Source organism: Porcisia hertigi, chromosome 30, assembly GCF_017918235.1.
Source record: "Porcisia hertigi strain C119 chromosome 30, whole genome shotgun sequence".
Lineage (NCBI taxonomy): Eukaryota > Euglenozoa > Kinetoplastea > Trypanosomatida > Trypanosomatidae > Porcisia > Porcisia hertigi.
Window position 1 is genome coordinate 493,539 of NC_090589.1, and position 21,777 is coordinate 515,315.

Consider the following 21,777-nt stretch of genomic DNA (forward strand, 5'->3'; position numbering starts at 1 on the left):
TGCAGCACTGTCGCATGTAGTTATACTCCAACCTTTCCAAACACACACACACACACACACAGGCACGCATCGCATAATGTGTTGGTCATGTCTGTGCGCGTGAGTCGGTGCCAGTCACCACATTTTACCCCTTCCGTTGTCTTTTCGTATATGTGTGTGTGTTTTATAGTCTTTTCCCCAATCTTTGTGGAGTGATTACATGACCGTTGTTTTAGTACAGAGTGTATATGGAATACTCGTCTTTGCGCATTCGGAGGTCAGCATGTGTGTTTATTTGTCGGAGGGGAGGGTAAGTGAGTGGGTGATGAGGGCAGTCTAAGTCCTTTTCTACACAGCGCTATATTTTGTTGTCCCCCTCTTTTCTTGGAGATGTGAGATGTCGTCGCTAAGGGGCAGCGTGCATGCGTATACATATGTATATGTAAATATATATATATATATATATATACCCATTTTCTTTTGCGTATTTCCAAGTTGTCATGGCGACGGATGTTACGCAGGAAAAGAGGGGTGCGTGAAGGGGAAGGGTGCGAGGGTGATTAGGGGGGCTGTTCGCTCTTCTTTGGTTCACTGACATACATGAGCGTGCACTCATAACCCCGTAGTGGTGGGATCGCAGCGAGATGGAGCAGTACACAAACACATTGGGGGGGGGGCTACCTCGGACAAGAAACACATCTGTGCAAGACCTCTGTTGCACATGGGCATGCGCACACATACGCAGTACAACAAGGATATGGTGAGTCAGAATAACCCGGCGCTCCGTGCAAGACGCTTCGGTGATCTCAAATGTAGCTGATACGCTTTTTTTCTCTCGCGTCTATTTCTTTTCACTTTCTCTCCACGCCCCCCCTCCCCGCGTGCCGCTTGCCTGTTTCCCTCTTTTGTTTTTGGATCGGACACGACTGCGTTTCTTGGTTTGTACCTGGACACATTCTCATCATCTCTACCCCCCCCCTTCCCCTCCCCTCCCCCGCCGTTTTCCCCTCTTTTTTTTGTTGGTTCTGCTTTTGTATTACACCCAAAGCGTAACGACTTCACGTTTCAGCGTTTATCTCTTTCCGCTTGAAAAAAAAACGGAACAAAACTCTCGTGTCCCGGTGTGTGTGCGTGTGTGTGTGTTATGCATCTATAATTATTTTTCTCTTACCCCTTAATGCACGGGATAATGTATCCATGTGCACGGTCCAGTATTGCTGTAAAAGGTGACTGTGTGTGTGGGTGTCTTACTAGGGGTGCAATGACGTTGGTGGCCACGGAGAACGGTTGTCTGGAGCGAGTGAAGCTGTGGACGGTGGTAGCTCGTTGGGTGTGAGTGGGGAGTAGATATTAGCGGTGGCGAGGCATGTGTACACACACACACACACACACACCGCAAGGCTGCCCTCCTTCTCCCTCCCCCGGCACAGAGCGAAAAGGACTGACTGCGCCCTGGTATTTTCTTTCTACTACCATTTGTTTCCCCCACCTGACATACATGCCATATATACACATAGGTGTAGGTTTTTTGTTGTTGCCCTCACCCCCCCTTTTCTTCTTCCTCTTTCCCCCCCTCCCCCCCTCTCCCCCTCCTACACAGACAAAAAAAACGAAGAACCCATCGAGTACACTTAATTTTCAAACATAATTGTGCAATAACCAAAACCCCAGCCAACGCAACCCCCCCCCCCCCGTCCTCCCCCCACACACACATATATATGTATATATGCTCACCAAAGGGAAGAAAAACATGTTGGAATGCGGGAACACTAAAAGCAAAAAGAAATCGATAAAATGAAGATCTTTCATGCAAATTGTCTGTTGAATATTTTTCATTTGTGTTTCTCCGTTTCAACTGCGTCTCTATGTTTTACAGGGGGGGGGTTCGCAGGCCAGCGAATGGAGCGGCATCTCGATGCTGATCTGAAAAAAAATGCCCAACTCAAGTCGCTGTTCTCTCTTCGTTTCAGCTTAACACACACACATATATGTATGAATATATGCGTATGTGTGTGCGTGTGTGTGCGCGTGTGTTTTGGTGCGCGCACCTTTCTGGAGCGTTAGCCTGCTTCGGTGCGTGCTTACAGCTGAGACGAAGGGGAAAGTGCGAGGCACATGGAGGTTTGAGGGCCGTTTTCATTTCTTCCGACGACAAGTCCCCGCGCACCCGACGCAGTCATCCCAGCAGCAGCGATTCGCGCAGATGTTTGATTTCTGCATGTTCAACACCATTTTCTGTTCCTCTTCTCCTCCCCCCTCCCTTTCCAGAACGCTTTCATTATGTTGTGATAATTGTCGCGGTGCTACAACACGCGGTGAAACATTTTTGTTTTGTATAGCGCCGCTCCTCACCGGCTCCCACTACCACCCCGTCTTTGTTTTTCTCTCCCCCACACCCTTTCTGCACCATTACACGGGGGGAGGCATTTTTTTTTTTGAGGGGGGCGGAGGTTTCATTATCTGTCACTGTTTTCTCCCTCCTCTGGTTTTAGAGAAGGTGTGTGTGTGTTCGCCGAGACTAATCCCTAACAGCTCTTATCGGGTACCCCCTCCCTCCTCCCTGTGTGTGTGTGTGTGTGTGTGTGTGTATCTCGACTGCCACAACCGCTGCGGCGACCACATTGGGTACTCCTTGTTCTGTACTTTGTCCTTGCTTCTTCGTCGGGGCTTCTCCATCTTTTGTCACTAGAAAAAAAAAGACATGCATACACTATCAAAGGATCTGCAGCTGTACGCTAGCGGCCGCCGCGGCCGTCCCGCACTTATTTACAAGCCCCAAATGAATCTTCTCTCGCCTTCCCTGGCGGAGCTGTTTGAGGCGAGTGGCTGTGACGCGGAGACTACAGCGTTTCTTGTCCGTTCCCGTAACATCAGTTTGTGGAGGCTGATGGTTGCAGACTTCCTCTCTCTCTTTCTTTCGCGTACCACTGCGCACGGCTTTGTCGGTCGTGGCATGATGTTCGTCTACTCCACGGAACAGATTCGGTGCCTACTGCGACCCCCACACGCGCCGCCCACGTCTCCGTTGCCAGCGGACTTTAGGTTCGAAAGTCTCCTCGACATCGGCGCCGGCGACGGCGGCGTGACGGCGAAGATCGCCCCACTATTCAAGAGGGTTTGCGCGACGGAGTTCTCGGGATCGATGCGGTGGCGGCTGCGTTGCCGCGGCTACGAAGTACTACCGCATGATAACCCCTTTTACATGAATACACCGGGGAAGGCTCTGGAGCGCCGATACTTCGATGTCATCTCGTGCAACAACGTTCTTGATCGCGCCGACAAACCGCAGACACTGCTGCAGGAGATGCGGGACTCGCTCAAACCAAACGGCTTCTTGGTGCTCGCTGTCGTTTTGCCATGGTGTCCGTTTGTCGAGGATGGCCCGCGTCAGAGGAAGCCCAGCGAGATCCTTCCTATGGAGGGCGGCGAGTGCTGCCGCGGTGCATCCTTCGAGCAGTCCCTGTCGAAGTTGGTGGAGAACGTCCTGGTGCCGATGGGCTTCGAGCTGATTCGCTGGACCCGGCTCCCCTACCTGTGTGAGGGAAACTTGCGCATCGAGTATGCGTTGCTGAACGATGCGGTGTTTATCCTGCGCAAGAGGGACGATTTCGAAAGGCCAGCTTAGCCTTGCCCCTTCCTCGCCCTCTGTCTTCAGGTCCTTCGCTCTTCCGAGAAGTGGGATAACGTGAGGGGGTGCGAGCAGCACGTCTTTATCTTCACGCCTTGGTGGTGATGCGACTATGCGAAGAGGCCTTCAGATTTTACGTCACATCTCGCTGATGTCTTATTTGGACCTTTGTTCACCTCTTCACGTCTGCTCATCACCTCGGCTCGCATCTTTCCATTCGCTTTCCCATTTTTTTCCCCGTTCCCCGTCATCTCCCCAGGTCTCCATGCTGTCTCTCTGTGTGTGTGTGTTTCGGGGGGGGGAGGTAGGGGTGTCAACTCGCTTTTTTCCCCCTCTTTCTTTTTTGTTCTTACTACTCCTACTAATCACACTTCACTCCCTTGTTTCCACTGTGCAATCCCTCCTTCACTCCCCATTGTTCCTCGTGTTTGTTTGTTTATTTGAATTATTTATTGTCTGTTTCTGTTTTCTCACTTGTGGGGGATGTGTTGTCTGTGGTCTCTGTTGCCATCACCGTTTTGGTGTCGGCTTACGCATCTGCTATTTGTCATCCCTCCCCCCCCCTCTCTCTCTCCTTCCCAAAATCCCGAACCACTTTTGGTGATGGGGGGAGGATAGGTGTCCACCGCGCATTGGAAGGAGGCGAGGCTGGTGCAACTTGTCGTTTCTGATGTCGGCGGTCGTGTCACGGATGAAGTTGCGTTGGTACTACGTGCGGCCGTGCGGGGCATCCCCTTATGCTACCCATCGGGTGGGCAGGGTGTCCGTGCGACTGGAACATGCCTTACGTGACACTCAGCCACCCTTCCTCGATAGACGCATCGCGTCGCGACCTGTGAAATGGGCGTGAGCGTGTGTGTGAGGGGGGGGGGGCACACCTTGCAGGGTGACGGCTGAGGCGGGCGGGTGGGTGACTGGGCGCGAGGCGGAGGCCGTGCTGAGCTGTTCGACTCTGATTTGCTGTAACGCGTGTGGTGCGGGTTTGTATGACTTCACGCGAGGGATGTGTGTAAGCCGTAGTGGAGCGGTTGACTCCCGTATGATTGCTTTTAGACATGGATAGCCTTGTTGAGGGAGGGAGGCAAAGTAAGACGTCTTCTTTGTCTCAATGCGTGGTGTGTCGGGTTTGAAGAGATGCGGGTGGGGGGGGGAGGGGGGGGGTAAGGGTGTGAGCACTTGGGTGAGTAGGAGGAGTCTCGCATAACGCGCAACGAACTAAGCACAACAAGAAAACTGCACCATTGCGAGAGGGACGGAAAGAAAAGGTGAACCCCCAAAAGTATGTCACATCTTTTTTTTTACTTCGGAAAAGTGCTAGACAACTTTTGTTGCGGCGTGTATTCAGGCGATGCCGTCATGTCCGCTGTGATCTTTGTTCATGCGGAGCACTGACACACTCCTCATCTGTCTATGGCCCATTCTCTCCACCAACACATACACACACACAACTTTCAATACCCCAACAGTAAGGGAGCTCAGCTGCACAAACGTACACACACACACACACACACACACAACCCATCTGAGGAATAATTATACGCGCCCTTGCGACGATGAGCGCACCTCCGATGCCACCGGGCAAGATGCCCCCGCGTCCACCGGGGATGAAAGTCATGCCGCCTATGCCGCCCGGCTTCAAGGCACCGGGCAACGGCGGGCCTGCGCCACCGATGCCCCCGGGTCGTGCGCCGCCGCAACCACCTGGCATGCGCAGTGTTCCGCCTCCGATGCCGCCGGGCATGGTGAAGCACGCACCGCCTCCGCCGCCCGGCGTAGCACCAGCAGCACCTAGCGGCAACTCATATCCTCGCTATCCTATGCCGCCCGGCCACGGCGGCGGCGGTGCCGCCCCTCCTATGCCCATGAAGGGTGCCCCACCACCGAGCGCGCCTCGCTACTTAATGCCACCTTCCGCTTCCAGTGCGGAGGTGCCGACCATCTCTTCTTATGCCATGCCTGGTGCCTCTGCTCCGTCATCGCAGCCACCGCACCTCCAGCAGTACCCCCCGCAAGACCCGTACAGCGCTGATAGGGGTGGCATGTACCCTCCAGCGCGGTATGACGACGCCTACGAAAGCGGCGGCCGCTGCCGGCGCCAAGGAAAGGGTGAGCGTGGTCACCGCGTCGCTGGGGGGCGCGAACGTGGCAGCGAGCGTCATGACCGTAGCGAGCGACCCGAGCGGGGCGGTCGACGTGGCGTCGGCCGTCACCGCGATGAGGCCCCTCGCAACCCCCCAATGCGTGACCCAACAAACACGGTTTGGGTTGGCAGCTATGACCCAGCCTTCCACTCACGCAGTATGCTGTGCCGCGCTTTCTGGCCTTTTGGCCGCGTTATGGAAATATCGATACACGATGGAAAGTCGTATGCCTTTGTGCACTTGCGTCGCACCGAGGAGGCCAAGGCCGCCGTCGATGCTCTTCTCGAGAGCCGTGAATTGGGCGCCGCAATCTTCAACTACAGCAAGATGCACGACTACACAGAAGAGGAGATGAGCCTACCGCATGATCCGCAGATTGTGGAGGAGCCGCCTGTCACCGATCCCGCACCTGCGCCAACGCCTGGGACCCGTCGTCCGCGTGACTACGACAGCAACCGCGAACCACGCGACGAGCGTAATGCGCGCGAGGCGGAGAGCAGTCGCGATGCTCCGGCGCCCCCGCAGCGCCGCACACGGCACGAACGTGAGACCAAGGAGCCGTCCAACGTGTTGTGGGTTGGCAACCTTGTCCCTTACATCACGAATGAGAAGCTGACGGAGGTGTTCGAGGTTTTCGGTCCCATTTCCAGCATCTCTCGCCTCGGCCGCTCCAACATGGCCTTCTTGCACTACGAGACAGTCGAGCAGTGCACGATGGCTATCGAGACGATGAAGGGCAGGCCAATTGAAGGGATCATGCTGAGCCTCAACTACGGCCATGATGCCCAGCATGCGAACGACGCAGCTGGAGGCAGCGGCGCTGGCCCAGATGGGCCCGCAGGGGTGGGTGGTCTGGGGGGTCACAACTACGGCAATGTTCCTCTTACCGCTGACGGGATTCCTGTCAATGAAACTCCAACGAACATAATCTACCTCGGCCATCTCCCTTCCGACACGGAGGCGAAGGATGTCGAGGATTTGTTCACACCGTACGACGGCTTTATCTTCAGCAAGTTTGTCAGTAGCAACGGGATCGGATTCGGCCACTTCGACAGCGTGGAGTCGTCCCGGGTGGCACGAGCGGGGTTGATCAACGCGATGATCAAAGGAACGCCGATTCGTGTCAGTTTTGGCAAGCAAAACCACACCTACACCATGGCTGATCGACGCCGTATTGGTGAGCCAGCGCTGGACAATAGCGGTGGCGAGTTCAACTTGGACGCTATGATGCGTGGCCCTGGGGCGCAGCTGGATGGTACATCCAGTGCTCTCGTGGTTGGGGGCTACGGTGGTGGAGCGGGTGTCGGTGGGATGCTGACTCTACCGGCCATGGGCGGGGCTGCTGCAGGTAGTGGCATGGGTGCTGCAGACGGCAACGTGTACGCCCGCAAGCGCGAGGCGCCAGAGTTGACAATGGAGAACCGCCTTCAGTCGTTATTGGGAAGCACCTACAACAATTGTGGTGCTAGGGGCGTTGAGATCAGCCCGAGTCAGATCCAAGCAGTGTGCCAGCTCGTGGATAACTGCGTCAGCGAGTCGGCATGCGAGACGCTGCGGCAGGCACTCACGCTCTACTCCCCGCTGCGCTCTGTCCACGTTTTTAACGTTGTGGCGAAGCGCATGAAGGAGTTCCCTGATGACCCGCACAAGCGCCTTCTCGTGCTGTACGCCGTGACGCACGTGCTACTCGGCGTGTCAACAGAGTATGTGCCTTTCACCGAGGCAGCGCTCAACGCCTATCTGATGGTGCTGCTGGTAGCAAGTGAGGGTCAGACAAGCAGCGGCATGGATCGCCTGACGTCCATCATCGAAAGCTTTCAGCAGCATCCGTTCATCGAGAAAAAGTTCAATGCTGGCAAGGAGTATGAGGAGCAGTTTCGGGCGCAGCTGGATGAGATCACTAACCGCGCAAAGGCCGAACAAGATCTGCGATCGCTGGCGACACGCCGCCGCCGCCGCAACTGATCAAGGATGTCAACCAGCTTTTCTCACCCCCCTGTTCTTCTGTTCCTCTACCGTTGTTGACTCACGTCTCCCCCCCGTGTTCTGTTAGTGTCTTTTAAAGTTTTTCTTCTAGTCTAAGTGTGAGTGTGTTGAGTGCGGAGGGCTCTAAGCTGCGTAGTGGTTGCTGTTTTCGTTGTCCTTTGACTTTTCGAGAGCGTCACACCTTCTTCTTTGTTCACCTCTCCCTGCCGGGGTTCTTGTTGCCGACCAAGCGGGTCATCTCCCCCCCCCCTTAAAAAGGTTTGATGGCGTACGAAATCGAGGATCACGTGCTGTGTGTGTGTGTGTGTGTGTGTTCATGTCTGTGTAAGTATATATATCTGATGCTGTAATGGTTGCGTAGTGCTCGTAAAGGTGCGCGCTTGCGGTCAGAGGTTTCACTTGTTCTCTGAGATGCTTCCTCCTTCCCTTTCTCTATGTGCTCAGACACACAAGGCCCCCCCACGCACACACACACGCAAGGCGCACAGGCTTGATTCTCAAAGGGGGAAAAAAGAAGCCATGAGGCAAGGCTCAACAAACCAGTGGAGTGCTCCTTCGCGTTGACGCAACCTCCTCCTCACTTCACACTCCGACAACACACGAATCAGATGAAGCAGCGGCGGCGGCACACAATAGGCAAAAGTACACACAACCAAGTCGTGAGAATTGGAAGACATGTGTGGGGTGCGAATGCCGTCTGTTTTACTCCTTCAGGACCACCAATGACCGCTCACATGTGCTCTTCACCTCCCCCCCCCCCACCCTCACCTGAACTCTCTTCCTCCCACTTGCCCCAGACTCACCGAATGATGTGGTGCGGGATCGTTATGAACGGATACGCGTCACTATGCGCCACTCCCTCTCCCTGCTATCTCTTCTTTTTTTTCTGCTCCGTGTGTGTGTGTGTGTGTGTGTGTGTGTGTGTGTGTGTGTGTGTCTACCCCTTGCAATGACCCTATTCAAAAGATTTTCCCTCTTCCTCATTCTGTCCTTTGTGTTTCGTTGGACTCACACCGTCTTCTCTACTGTCTCTCTGGTCGCCCTCCTGTTATTGACCACCAGCACCTGCAATGCCTCTTCTCCGCCTCCTCGTCGTCAGCGGCAACCTTTCGAATGTGCTCTGTTTAATTGGTGGTCTCTTCTTCCATCGGTTTGTCTCTGCCGATGCATGGCGTATGGGTTCCCTCTCGTGGATGACATGAAAGCGGCCGCTAAAAGGTAAACTGCTCGTCCGTAAAACATGTGCACCTGCACGCTCGCGTACCCACTGAGACGATTGGAACGTGCAGGCCGCGCACCGTTGTGCAGTACACCGTCCCCTTGTTGTTTCGGGTACTCAGCTCTTATCAACCAGCTTCCCATCTCCGCAAGTGCTGGTGCGCCGCGGTGCACTCAAGCCCTTGTCCACATAGGTGAGGTGAAGTCAAAGTAAGAAGCGAGAGATGAGATGGCGCGGGTGCGACACAGCCCCTGCACCCCTCTTCACGCCACTCCGTGGCTGCAGACCTCAGCGTGCAGCGAGTCCCTTCCCCTCTCGGGATACATTACCGCCCCACGTTGGTCTCTTGCGCCCGACTGTCGCTGTGCATGGTCGTGCGTGCTCGTGTGCTCGTGTGCTCGTGTGTGCGTGTGTGTGTGTGTGTGTGTGTGTGTGTGTGTGCGAGCGCGGTGATAACACACGCTGCGTCAGTACAGCGACATCATCTTGCCATGTGGTGATGCCTGCTGGCGATGTCAGCTAGAGTCCTCTTGTTGTTGGTTTCTGCTGTGTCCTTTCACGTTGGTCGCGAATATCGTGTTGCACTGCGTGCTAGCGCCCGTGCCAAACGCCAAAGCAGTACCATGTGCGCACACACAGTACTGCATATCCGTTTTCTCCCGCGGGTGCACGTCTCGTTCATCACCCTCAAACAGTTGCCCCTCCCCCCCCTTTCTCAGATTCACCGTACAAGTGCGGTTTATCGTGGCGCTTCATACTCTTCATGATCTTTAGAGGTTGTCGTCATCAAGGCCGTACGAGATGTGTTGGCGTGGTGGCGCGTTGTGTGCAGATGCGTTGTTGTGTATACTGTGGAGCACTCGGCACGTAGGCGATTACCCCAGCCCTCGGGTGAGGGTTTCCAAGGGGACATTTTTGCCAGCCTCTAAAGAGGGGGAGCATTGGTGCCTGGCTGCTTGTGCTGACTCGATGAGTGTCGTACCGACACATTACGCGCTTGCGTCGCTCTAGAAACGGTGCATCCGCGCGGCAACTCGACTTTGTCCTCCGCGTGAATGGCGTTTGCTGGTGACGACATCAGGGCCTCCCCCCTTTCCTTACTCTCTCAAGTTTTAGGGTGCCCCCTCCCCCGCCCTCTTCTGTGCGTGCTCGTGTGTGTGTGTGTGTGTGTGTGTGTGTGCGAGCGCGGTGATAACACACGCTGCGTCAGTACAGCGACATCATCTTGCCATGTGGTGATGCCTGCTGGCGATGTCAGCTAGAGTCCTCTTGTCCTTGGTTTCTGCTGTGTCCTTGCATGACTGTCTGCACTGTGTAGGGGACGTCAGGTGCAGGCCGCGCACCGTTGTGCAGTACACTGTCCCCTTGTTGTTTCGGGTACTCAGCTCTTATCAACCAGCTTCCCATCTCCGCAAGTGCTGGTGCGCCGCGGTGCACTCAAGCCCTTGTCCACATAGGTGAGGTGAAGTCAAAGTAAGAAGCGAGAGATGAGATGGCGCGGGTGCGACACAGCCCCTGCACCCCTCTTCACGCCACTCCGTGGCTGCAGACCTCAGCGTGCAGCGAGTCCCTTCCCCTCTCGGGATACATTACCGCCCCACGTTGGTCTCTTGCGCCCGACTGTCGCTGTGCATGGTCGTGCGTGCTCGTGTGCTCGTGTGCTCGTGTGTGCGTGTGTGTGTGTGTGCGAGCGCGGTGATAACACACGCTGCGTCAGTACAGCGACATCATCTTGCCATGTGGTGATGCCTGCTGGCGATGTCAGCTAGAGTCCTCTTGTTGTTGGTTTCTGCTGTGTCCTTTCACGTTGGTCGCGAATATCGTGTTGCACTGCGTGCTAGCGCCCGTGCCAAACGCCAAAGCAGTACCATGTGCGCACACACAGTACTGCATATCCGTTTTCTCCCGCGGGTGCACGTCTCGTTCATCACCCTCAAACAGTTGCCCCTCCCCCCCCCTTTCTCAGATTCACCGTACAAGTGCGGTTTATCGTGGCGCTTCATACTCTTCATGATCTTTAGAGGTTGTCGTCATCAAGGCCGTACGAGATGTGTTGGCGTGGTGGCGCGTTGTGTGCAGATGCGTTGTTGTGTATACTGTGGAGCACTCGGCACGTAGGCGATTACCCCAGCCCTCGGGTGAGGGTTTCCAAGGGGACATTTTTGCCAGCCTCTAAAGAGGGGGAGCATTGGTGCCTGGCTGCTTGTGCTGACTCGATGAGTGTCGTACCGACACATTACGCGCTTGCGTCGCTCTAGAAACGGTGCATCCGCGCGGCAACTCGACTTTGTCCTCCGCGTGAATGGCGTTTGCTGGTGACGACATCAGGGCCTCCCCCTTTCCTTACTCTCTCAAGTTTTAGGGTGCCCCTCCCCCGCCCTCTTCTGTGCGTGCTCGTGTGTGTGTGTGCGTGTGTGTGTGTGCGAGCGCGGTGATAACACACGCTGCGTCAGTACAGCGACATCATCTTGCCGTGTGGTGATGCCTGCTGGCGATGTCAGCTAGAGTCCTCTTGTCCTTGGTTTCTGCTGTGTCCTTGCATGACTGTCTGCACTGTGTAGGGGACGTCAGGTGCAGGCCGCGCACCGTTGTGCAGTACACCGTCCCCTTGTTGTTTCGGGTACTCAGCTCTTATCAACCAGCTTCCCATCTCCGCAAGTGCTGGTGCGCCGCGGTGCACTCAAGCCCTTGTCCACATAGGTGAGGTGAAGTCAAAGTAAGAAGCGAGAGATGAGATGGCGCGGGTGCGACACAGCCCCTGCACCCCTCTTCACGCCACTCCGTGGCGGCAGACCTCAGCGTGCAGCGAGTCCCTTCCCCTCTCGGGATACATTACCGCCCCACGTTGGTCTCTTGCGCCCGACTATCGCTGTGCATGGTCGTGCGTGCTCGTGTGCTCGTGTGTGCGTGTGTGTGTGTGTGTGCGAGCGCGGTGATAACACACGCTGCGTCAGTACAGCGACATCATCTTGCCATGTGGTGATGCCTGCTGGCGATGTCAGCTAGAGTCCTCTTGTTGTTGGTTTCTGCTGTGTCCTTTCACGTTGGTCGCGAATATCGTGTTGCACTGCGTGCTAGCGCCCGTGCCAAACGCCAAAGCAGTACCATGTGCGCACACACAGTACTGCATATCCGTTTTCTCCCGCGGGTGCACGTCTCGTTCATCACCCTCAAACAGTTGCCCCTCCCCCCCCCTTTCTCAGATTCACCGTACAAGTGCGGTTTATCGTGGCGCTTCATACTCTTCATGATCTTTAGAGGTTGTCGTCATCAAGGCCGTACGAGATGTGTTGGCGTGGTGGCGCGTTGTGTGCAGATGCGTTGTTGTGTATACTGTGGAGCACTCGGCACGTAGGCGATTACCCCAGCCCTCGGGTGAGGGTTTCCAAGGGGACATTTTTGCCAGCCTCTAAAGAGGGGGAGCATTGGTGCCTGGCTGCTTGTGCTGACTCGATGAGTGTCGTACCGACACATTACGCGCTTGCGTCGCTCTAGAAACGGTGCATCCGCGCGGCAACTCGACTTTGTCCTCCGCGTGAATGGCGTTTGCTGGTGACGACATCAGGGCCTCCCCCCTTTCCTTACTCTCTCAAGTTTTAGGGTGCCCCCTCCCCCGCCCTCTTCTGTGCGTGCTCGTGTGTGTGTGTGCGTGTGTGTGTGTGCGAGCGCGGTGATAACACACGCTGCGTCAGTACAGCGACATCATCTTGCCGTGTGGTGATGCCTGCTGGCGATGTCAGCTAGAGTCCTCTTGTCCTTGGTTTCTGCTGTGTCCTTGCATGACTGTCTGCACTGTGTAGGGGACGTCAGGTGCAGGCCGCGCACCGTTGTGCAGTACACTGTCCCCTTGTTGTTTCGGGTACTCAGCTCTTATCAACCAGCTTCCCATCTCCGCAAGTGCTGGTGCGCCGCGGTGCACTCAAGCCCTTGTCCACATAGGTGAGGTGAAGTCAAAGTAAGAAGCGAGAGATGAGATGGCGCGGGTGCGACACAGCCCCTGCACCCCTCTTCACGCCACTCCGTGGCGGCAGACCTCAGCGTGCAGCGAGTCCCTTCCCCTCTCGGGATACATTACCGCCCCACGTTGGTCTCTTGCGCCCGACTATCGCTGTGCATGGTCGTGCGTGCTCGTGTGCTCGTGTGCTCGTGTGTGCGTGTGTGTGTGTGTGTGCGAGCGCGGTGATAACACACGCTGCGTCAGTACAGCGACATCATCTTGCCATGTGGTGATGCCTGCTGGCGATGTCAGCTAGAGTCCTCTTGTTGTTGGTTTCTGCTGTGTCCTTTCACGTTGGTCGCGAATATCGTGTTGCACTGCGTGCTAGCGCCCGTGCCAAACGCCAAAGCAGTACCATGTGCGCACACACAGTACTGCATATCCGTTTTCTCCCGCGGGTGCACGTCTCGTTCATCACCCTCAAACAGTTGCCCCTCCCCCCCCTTTCTCAGATTCACCGTACAAGTGCGGTTTATCGTGGCGCTTCATACTCTTCATGATCTTTAGAGGTTGTCGTCATCAAGGCCGTACGAGATGTGTTGGCGTGGTGGCGCGTTGTGTGCAGATGCGTTGTTGTGTATAATGTGGAGCACTCGGCACGTAGGCGATTACCCCAGCCCTCGGGTGAGGGTTTCCAAGGGGACATTTTTGCCAGCCTCTAAAGAGGGGGAGCATTGGTGCCTGGCTGCTTGTGCTGACTCGATGAGTGTCGTACCGACACATTACGCGCTTGCGTCGCTCTAGAAACGGTGCATCCGCGCGGCAACTCGACTTTGTCCTCCGCGTGAATGGCGTTTGCTGGTGACGACATCAGGGCCTCCCCCCTTTCCTTACTCTCTCAAGTTTTAGGGTGCCCCCTCCCCCGCCCTCTTCTGTGCGTGCTCGTGTGTGTGTGTGCGTGTGTGTGTGTGCGAGCGCGGTGATAACACACGCTGCGTCAGTACAGCGACATCATCTTGCCATGTGGTGATGCCTGCTGGCGATGTCAGCTAGAGTCCTCTTGTCCTTGGTTTCTGCTGTGTCCTTGCATGACTGTCTGCACTGTGTAGGGGACGTCAGGTGCAGGCCGCGCACCGTTGTGCAGTACACCGTCCCCTTGTTGTTTCGGGTACTCAGCTCTTATCAACCAGCTTCCCATCTCCGCAAGTGCTGGTGCGCCGCGGTGCACTCAAGCCCTTGTCCACATAGGTGAGGTGAAGTCAAAGTAAGAAGCGAGAGATGAGATGGCGCGGGTGCGACACAGCCCCTGCACCCCTCTTCACGCCACTCCGTGGCGGCAGACCTCAGCGTGCAGCGAGTCCCTTCCCCTCTCGGGATACATTACCGCCCCACGTTGGTCTCTTGCGCCCGACTGTCGCTGTGCATGGTCGTGCGTGCTCATGTGCTCGTGTGCTCGTGTGTGCGTGTGTGTGTGTGTGTGTGTGTGCGAGCGCGGTGATAACACACGCTGCGTCAGTACAGCGACATCATCTTGCCATGTGGTGATGCCTGCTGGCGATGTCAGCTAGAGTCCTCTTGTTGTTGGTTTCTGCTGTGTCCTTTCACGTTGGTCGCGAATATCGTGTTGCACTGCGTGCTAGCGCCCGTGCCAAACGCCAAAGCAGTACCATGTGCGCACACACAGTACTGCATATCCGTTTTCTCCCGCGGGTGCACGTCTCGTTCATCACCCTCAAACAGTTGCCCCTCCCCCCCCTTTCTCAGATTCACCGTACAAGTGCGGTTTATCGTGGCGCTTCATACTCTTCATGATCTTTAGAGGTTGTCGTCATCAAGGCCGTACGAGATGTGTTGGCGTGGTGGCGCGTTGTGTGCAGATGCGTTGTTGTGTATACTGTGGAGCACTCGGCACGTAGGCGATTACCCCAGCCCTCGGGTGAGGGTTTCCAAGGGGACATTTTTGCCAGCCTCTAAAGAGGGGGAGCATTGGTGCCTGGCTGCTTGTGCTGACTCGATGAGTGTCGTACCGACACATTACGCGCTTGCGTCGCTCTAGAAACGGTGCATCCGCGCGGCAACTCGACTTTGTCCTCCGCGTGAATGGCGTTTGCTGGTGACGACATCAGGGCCTCCCCCTTTCCTTACTCTCTCAAGTTTTAGGGTGCCCCTCCCCCGCCCTCTTCTGTGCGTGCTCGTGTGTGTGTGTGTGTGTGTGTGTGTGTGCGAGCGCGGTGATAACACACGCTGCGTCAGTACAGCGACATCATCTTGCCATGTGGTGATGCCTGCTGGCGATGTCAGCTAGAGTCCTCTTGTCCTTGGTTTCTGCTGTGTCCTTGCATGACTGTCTGCACTGTGTAGGGGACGTCAGGTGCAGGCCGCGCACCGTTGTGCAGTACACTGTCCCCTTGTTGTTTCGGGTACTCAGCTCTTATCAACCAGCTTCCCATCTCCGCAAGTGCTGGTGCGCCGCGGTGCACTCAAGCCCTTGTCCACATAGGTGAGGTGAAGTCAAAGTAAGAAGCGAGAGATGAGATGGCGCGGGTGCGACACAGCCCTTGCACTCCTCTTCACGCCACTCCGTGGCTGCAGACCTCAGCGTGCAGCGAGTCCCTTCCCTCTCGGGATACATTACCGCCCCACGTTGGTCTCTTGCGCCCGACTGTCGCTGTGCATGGTCGTGCGTGCTCATGTGCTCGTGTGCTCGTGTGTGCGTGTGTGTGTGTGTGTGTGTGCGAGCGCGGTGATAACACACGCTGCGTCAGTACAGCGACATCATCTTGCCATGTGGTGATGCCTGCTGGCGATGTCAGCTAGAGTCCTCTTGTTGTTGGTTTCTGCTGTGTCCTTTCACGTTGGTCGCGAATATCGTGTTGCACTGCGTGCTAGCGCCCGTGCCAAACGCCAAAGCAGTACCATGTGCGCACACACAGTACTGCATATCCGTTTTCTCCCGCGGGTGCACGTCTCGTTCATCACCCTCAAACAGTTGCCCCTCCCCCCTTTCTCAGATTCACCGTACAAGTGCGGTTTATCGTGGCGCTTCATACTCTTCATGATCTTTAGAGGTTGTCGTCATCAAGGCCGTACGAGATGTGTTGGCGTGGTGGCGCGTTGTGTGCAGATGCGTTGTTGTGTATACTGTGGAGCACTCGGCACGTAGGCGATTACCCCAGCCCTCGGGTGAGGGTTTCCAAGGGGACATTTTTGCCAGCCTCTAAAGAGGGGGAGCATTGGTGCCTGGCTGCTTGTGCTGACTCGATGAGTGTCGTACCGACACATTACGCGCTTGCGTCGCTCTAGAAACGGTGCATCCGCGCGGCAACTCGACTTTGTCCTCCGCGTGAATGGCGTTTGCTGGTGACGACATCAGGGCCTCCCCCCTTTCCTTACTCTCTCAAGTTTTAGGGTGCCCCCTCCCCCGCCCTCTTCTGTGCGTGCTCGTGTGTGTGTGTGTGCGTGTGTGTGTGTGCGAGCGCGGTGATAACACACGCTGCGTCAGTACAGCGACATCATCTTGCCGTGTGGTGATGCCTGCTGGCGATGTCAGCTAGAGTCCTCTTGTCCTTGGTTTCTGCTGTGTCCTTGCATGACTGTCTGCACTGTGTAGGGGACGTCAGGTGCAGGCCGCGCACCGTTGTGCAGTACACCGTCCCCTTGTTGTTTCGGGTACTCAGCTCTTATCAACCAGCTTCCCATCTCCGCAAGTGCTGGTGCGCCGCGGTGCACTCAAGCCCTTGTCCACATAGGTGAGGTGAAGTCAAAGTAAGAAGCGAGAGATGAGATGGCGCGGGTGCGACACAGCCCCTGCACCCCTCTTCACGCCACTCCGTGGCGGCAGACCTCAGCGTGCAGCGAGTCCCTTCCCCTCTCGGGATACATTACCGCCCCACGTTGGTCTCTTGCGCCCGACTGTCGCTGTGCATGGTCGTGCGTGCTCATGTGCTCGTGTGCTCGTGTGTGCGTGTGTGTGTGTGTGTGTGTGTGCGAGCGCGGTGATAACACACGCTGCGTCAGTACAGCGACATCATCTTGCCATGTGGTGATGCCTGCTGGCGATGTCAGCTAGAGTCCTCTTGTTGTTGGTTTCTGCTGTGTCCTTTCACGTTGGTCGCGAATATCGTGTTGCACTGCGTGCTAGCGCCCGTGCCAAACGCCAAAGCAGTACCATGTGCGCACACACAGTACTGCATATCCGTTTTCTCCCGCGGGTGCACGTCTCGTTCATCACCCTCAAACAGTTGCCCCTCCCCCCCCCTTTCTCAGATTCACCGTACAAGTGCGGTTTATCGTGGCGCTTCATACTCTTCATGATCTTTAGAGGTTGTCGTCATCAAGGCCGTACGAGATGTGTTGGCGTGGTGGCGCGTTGTGTGCAGATGCGTTGTTGTGTATACTGTGGAGCACTCGGCACGTAGGCGATTACCCCAGCCCTCGGGTGAGGGTTTCCAAGGGGACATTTTTGCCAGCCTCTAAAGAGGGGGAGCATTGGTGCCTGGCTGCTTGTGCTGACTCGATGAGTGTCGTACCGACACATTACGCGCTTGCGTCGCTCTAGAAACGGTGCATCCGCGCGGCAACTCGACTTTGTCCTCCGCGTGAATGGCGTTTGCTGGTGACGACATCAGGGCCTCCCCCCTTTCCTTACTCTCTCAAGTTTTAGGGTGCCCCTCCCCCGCCCTCTTCTGTGCGTGCTCGTGTGTGTGTGTGTGTGTGTGTGTGTGTGCGAGCGCGGTGATAACACACGCTGCGTCAGTACAGCGACATCATCTTGCCATGTGGTGATGCCTGCTGGCGATGTCAGCTAGAGTCCTCTTGTCCTTGGTTTCTGCTGTGTCCTTGCATGACTGTCTGCACTGTGTAGGGGACGTCAGGTGCAGGCCGCGCACCGTTGTGCAGTACACCGTCCCCTTGTTGTTTCGGGTACTCAGCTCTTATCAACCAGCTTCCCATCTCCGCAAGTGCTGGTGCGCCGCGGTGCACTCAAGCCCTTGTCCACATAGGTGAGGTGAAGTCAAAGTAAGAAGCGAGAGATGAGATGGCGCGGGTGCGACACAGCCCTTGCACCCCTCTTCACGCCACTCCGTGGCTGCAGACCTCAGCGTGCAGCGAGTCCCTTCCCCTCTCGGGATACATTACCGCCCCACGTTGGTCTCTTGCGCCCGACTGTCGCTGTGCATGGTCGTGCGTGCTCATGTGCTCGTGTGCTCGTGTGTGCGTGTGTGTGTGTGTGTGTGTGTGCGAGCGCGGTGATAACACACGCTGCGTCAGTACAGCGACATCATCTTGCCATGTGGTGATGCCTGCTGGCGATGTCAGCTAGAGTCCTCTTGTTGTTGGTTTCTGCTGTGTCCTTTCACGTTGGTCGCGAATATCGTGTTGCACTGCGTGCTAGCGCCCGTGCCAAACGCCAAAGCAGTACCATGTGCGCACACACAGTACTGCATATCCGTTTTCTCCCGCGGGTGCACGTCTCGTTCATCACCCTCAAACAGTTGCCCCTCCCCCCTTTCTCAGATTCACCGTACAAGTGCGGTTTATCGTGGCGCTTCATACTCTTCATGATCTTTAGAGGTTGTCGTCATCAAGGCCGTACGAGATGTGTTGGCGTGGTGGCGCGTTGTGTGCAGATGCGTTGTTGTGTATACTGTGGAGCACTCGGCACGTAGGCGATTACCCCAGCCCTCGGGTGAGGGTTTCCAAGGGGACATTTTTGCCAGCCTCTAAAGAGGGGGAGCATTGGTGCCTGGCTGCTTGTGCTGACTCGATGAGTGTCGTACCGACACATTACGCGCTTGCGTCGCTCTAGAAACGGTGCATCCGCGCGGCAACTCGACTTTGTCCTCCGCGTGAATGGCGTTTGCTGGTGACGACATCAGGGCCTCCCCCCTTTCCTTACTCTCTCAAGTTTTAGGGTGCCCCCTCCCCCGCCCTCTTCTGTGCGTGCTCGTGTGTGTGTGTGTGTGTGTGTGTGTGTGTGCGAGCGCGGTGATAACACACGCTGCGTCAGTACAGCGACATCATCTTGGCATGTGGTGATGCCTGCTGGCGATGTCAGCTAGAGTCCTCTTGTCCTTGGTTTCTGCTGTGTCCTTGCATGACTGTCTGCACTGTGTAGGGGACGTCAGGTGCAGGCCGCGCACCGTTGTGCAGTACACCGTCCCCTTGTTGTTTCGGGTACTCAGCTCTTATCAACCAGCTTCCCATCTCCGCAAGTGCTGGTGCGCCGCGGTGCACTCAAGCCCTTGTCCACATAGGTGAGGTGAAGTCAAAGTAAGAAGCGAGAGATGAGATGGCGCGGGTGCGACACAGCCCTTGCACCCCTCTTCACGCCACTCCGTGGCTGCAGACCTCAGCGTGCAGCGAGTCCCTTCCCCTCTCGGGATACATTACCGCCCCACGTTGGTCTCTTGCGCCCGACTGTCGCTGTGCATGGTCGTGCGTGCTCATGTGCTCGTGTGCTCGTGTGTGCGTGTGTGTGTGTGTGTGTGTGCGAGCGCGGTGATAACACACGCTGCGTCAGTACAGCGACATCATCTTGCCATGTGGTGATGCCTGCTGGCGATGTCAGCTAGAGTCCTCTTGTTGTTGGTTTCTGCTGTGTCCTTTCACGTTGGTCGCGAATATCGTGTTGCACTGCGTGCTAGCGCCCGTGCCAAACGCCAAAGCAGTACCATGTGCGCACACACAGTACTGCATATCCGTTTTCTCCCGCGGGTGCACGTCTCGTTCATCACCCTCAAACAGTTGCCCCTCCCCCCCCTTTCTCAGATTCACCGTACAAGTGCGGTTTATCGTGGCGCTTCATACTCTTCATGATCTTTAGAGGTTGTCGTCATCAAGGCCGTACGAGATGTGTTGGCGTGGTGGCGCGTTGTGTGCAGATGCGTTGTTGTGTATAATGTGGAGCACTCGGCACGTAGGCGATTACCCCAGCCCTCGGGTGAGGGTTTCCAAGGGGACATTTTTGCCAGCCTCTAAAGAGGGGGAGCATTGGTGCCTGGCTGCTTGTGCTGACTCGATGAGTGTCGTACCGACACATTACGCGCTTGCGTCGCTCTAGAAACGGTGCATCCGCGCGGCAACTCGACTTTGTCCTCCGCGTGAATGGCGTTTGCTGGTGACGACATCAGGGCCTCCCCCCTTTCCTTACTCTCTCAAGTTTTAGGGTGCCCCCTCCCCCGCCCTCTTCTGTGCGTGCTCTTCTGTGCGTGCTCGTGTGTGTGTGTGCGTGTGTGTGTGTGCGAGCGCGGTGATAACACACGCTGCGTCAGTACAGCGACATCATCTTGCCGTGTGGTGATGCCTGCTGGCGATGTCAGCTAGAGTCCTCTTGTCCTTGGTTTCTGCTGTGTCCTTGCATGACTGTCTGCACTGTGTAGGGGACGTCAGGTGCAGGCCGCGCACCGTTGTGCAGTACACCGTCCCCTTGTTGTTTCGGGTACTCAGCTCTTATCAACCAGCTTCCCATCTCCGCAAGTGCTGGTGCGCCGCGGTGCACTCAAGCCCTTGTCCACATAGGTGAGGTGAAGTCAAAGTAAGAAGCGAGAGATGAGATGGCGCGGGTGCGACACAGCCCCTGCACCCCTCTTCACGCCACTCCGTGGCGGCAGACCTCAGCGTGCAGCGAGTCCCTTCCCCTCTCGGGATACATTACCGCCCCACGTTGGTCTCTTGCGCCCGACTGTCGCTGTGCATGGTCGTGCGTGCTCGTGTGTGCGTGTGTGTGTGTGTGTGTGGGCGCATTGATGCGTGCTGGCGATGGCGGCTAGATGATTCCTGTACATGTTCGCGAGAGGCGGGCCGGGAGTTTGGATGGCAGAGAAATTTTCAAGTGTTCTCGGGTGAGGCCTACGTGTCGCGTCGTTGGCGCAATGGGCGTATCGCGAGGGGGAAGGAGGTGGTCAAATGTGCATGAAGTGGATGTACGTCGGTGTAGTGGTAGACGAGAGCAGAGGTAAATGGGGCAGTGCATGAGCCTGCTGTTGAGAGGCGCATGCAATGCAGAGGGGTTTCACTATCGGTTGAGCCGTGGACAACCAGGGCAGAATGTTTGCGTTGGCACGCAAGTTGTGCCAGAGATGGTAGAAGACTTGATTGTGGATGTATGGAAGTTCGAGCACCGAGGGGGGATGTGCAGATTCGCTTTTGTGACGGTGCGGCCTTTTTCTCGGAGTCGTTGCACCTCACTTCACTGAGCGGCCGGGGTAGGAGAGAGCGATCGAGCGTGCAGCGCGTTTTTGGTGTGTTTTCGTTTGTCCGTGGCATCAGATAAGCGCAGCGCGCGGGTGGCAATGTTGTATTGCGTTGGTTTAATATTGAAGGCATCAAAACAAAGGGGAAGGGGGCGGGGTGGTGGAGGAGAAGGGCACGCTGAGCCCGGAGGAGGTCACTTTGTGTTCCATAAACTTCACCGTTTGCTCGTTTCCGCGCGTGATAGTGTTTTTCCCGCATGTCATCGTTCCAAAAAAATAGTTTGCTATGCCGAGCTTGGTGGCCCCAGTAAGGCGGGAGTGGGGTGGGGTGGGGTCTCCACGCGAGCGCCACAAACAGGAAGAAAACGCAACAATGCCACAGAAGGCTTCAGCTCATCACAGAGTGCTGAAAAAGCTTCTTTTCCCTGAAAGATGTCGGGGAGACACGGGAGGGAGGGGGGGCGACGCCGCTGCATTAAGGTCGGGCTCAAGTGCCTGTGTATGCTCTGATGTTATGCCTGTTCGTTCTGACCTCTGAACGGCAGCACTTGAGTCTCTTCGGTGTTCTACCTTCCCCTCTCCATCACTACCACCACCACTGAAGAAGGTGCACCTCTTTTACCCTCTCCCCACTCGTTTGGCCTTACTTGTACTTTTGTTTAAACACAACGCCTTCTCCCTCCCTCCCCCCC

The 21,777-nt window shown here is 56.2% G+C and overlaps 2 protein-coding genes across 2 annotated transcripts; both read left to right on the forward strand.

Annotated features, from left to right (window-relative positions):
* Positions 1–2,680: 2,680 nt before the first annotated feature.
* On the forward strand, positions 2,681–3,604 carry JKF63_02908 (uncharacterized protein; the record flags this gene model as incomplete). The annotated part of the gene is made up of 1 exon (XM_067898932.1): positions 2,681–3,604. The coding sequence occupies one exon, from the start codon at positions 2,681–2,683 to the stop codon at positions 3,602–3,604; it is 924 nt and encodes a 307-aa protein (XP_067755376.1).
* Positions 3,605–5,160: 1,556 nt separating this feature from the next.
* JKF63_02909 (uncharacterized protein) lies at positions 5,161–7,713 on the forward strand (the record flags this gene model as incomplete). Its single annotated transcript, XM_067898933.1, has 1 exon — positions 5,161–7,713. One exon carries the CDS (start codon positions 5,161–5,163, stop codon positions 7,711–7,713), a length of 2,553 nt encoding a protein of 850 aa, XP_067755377.1.
* Positions 7,714–21,777: the final 14,064 nt, after the last annotated feature.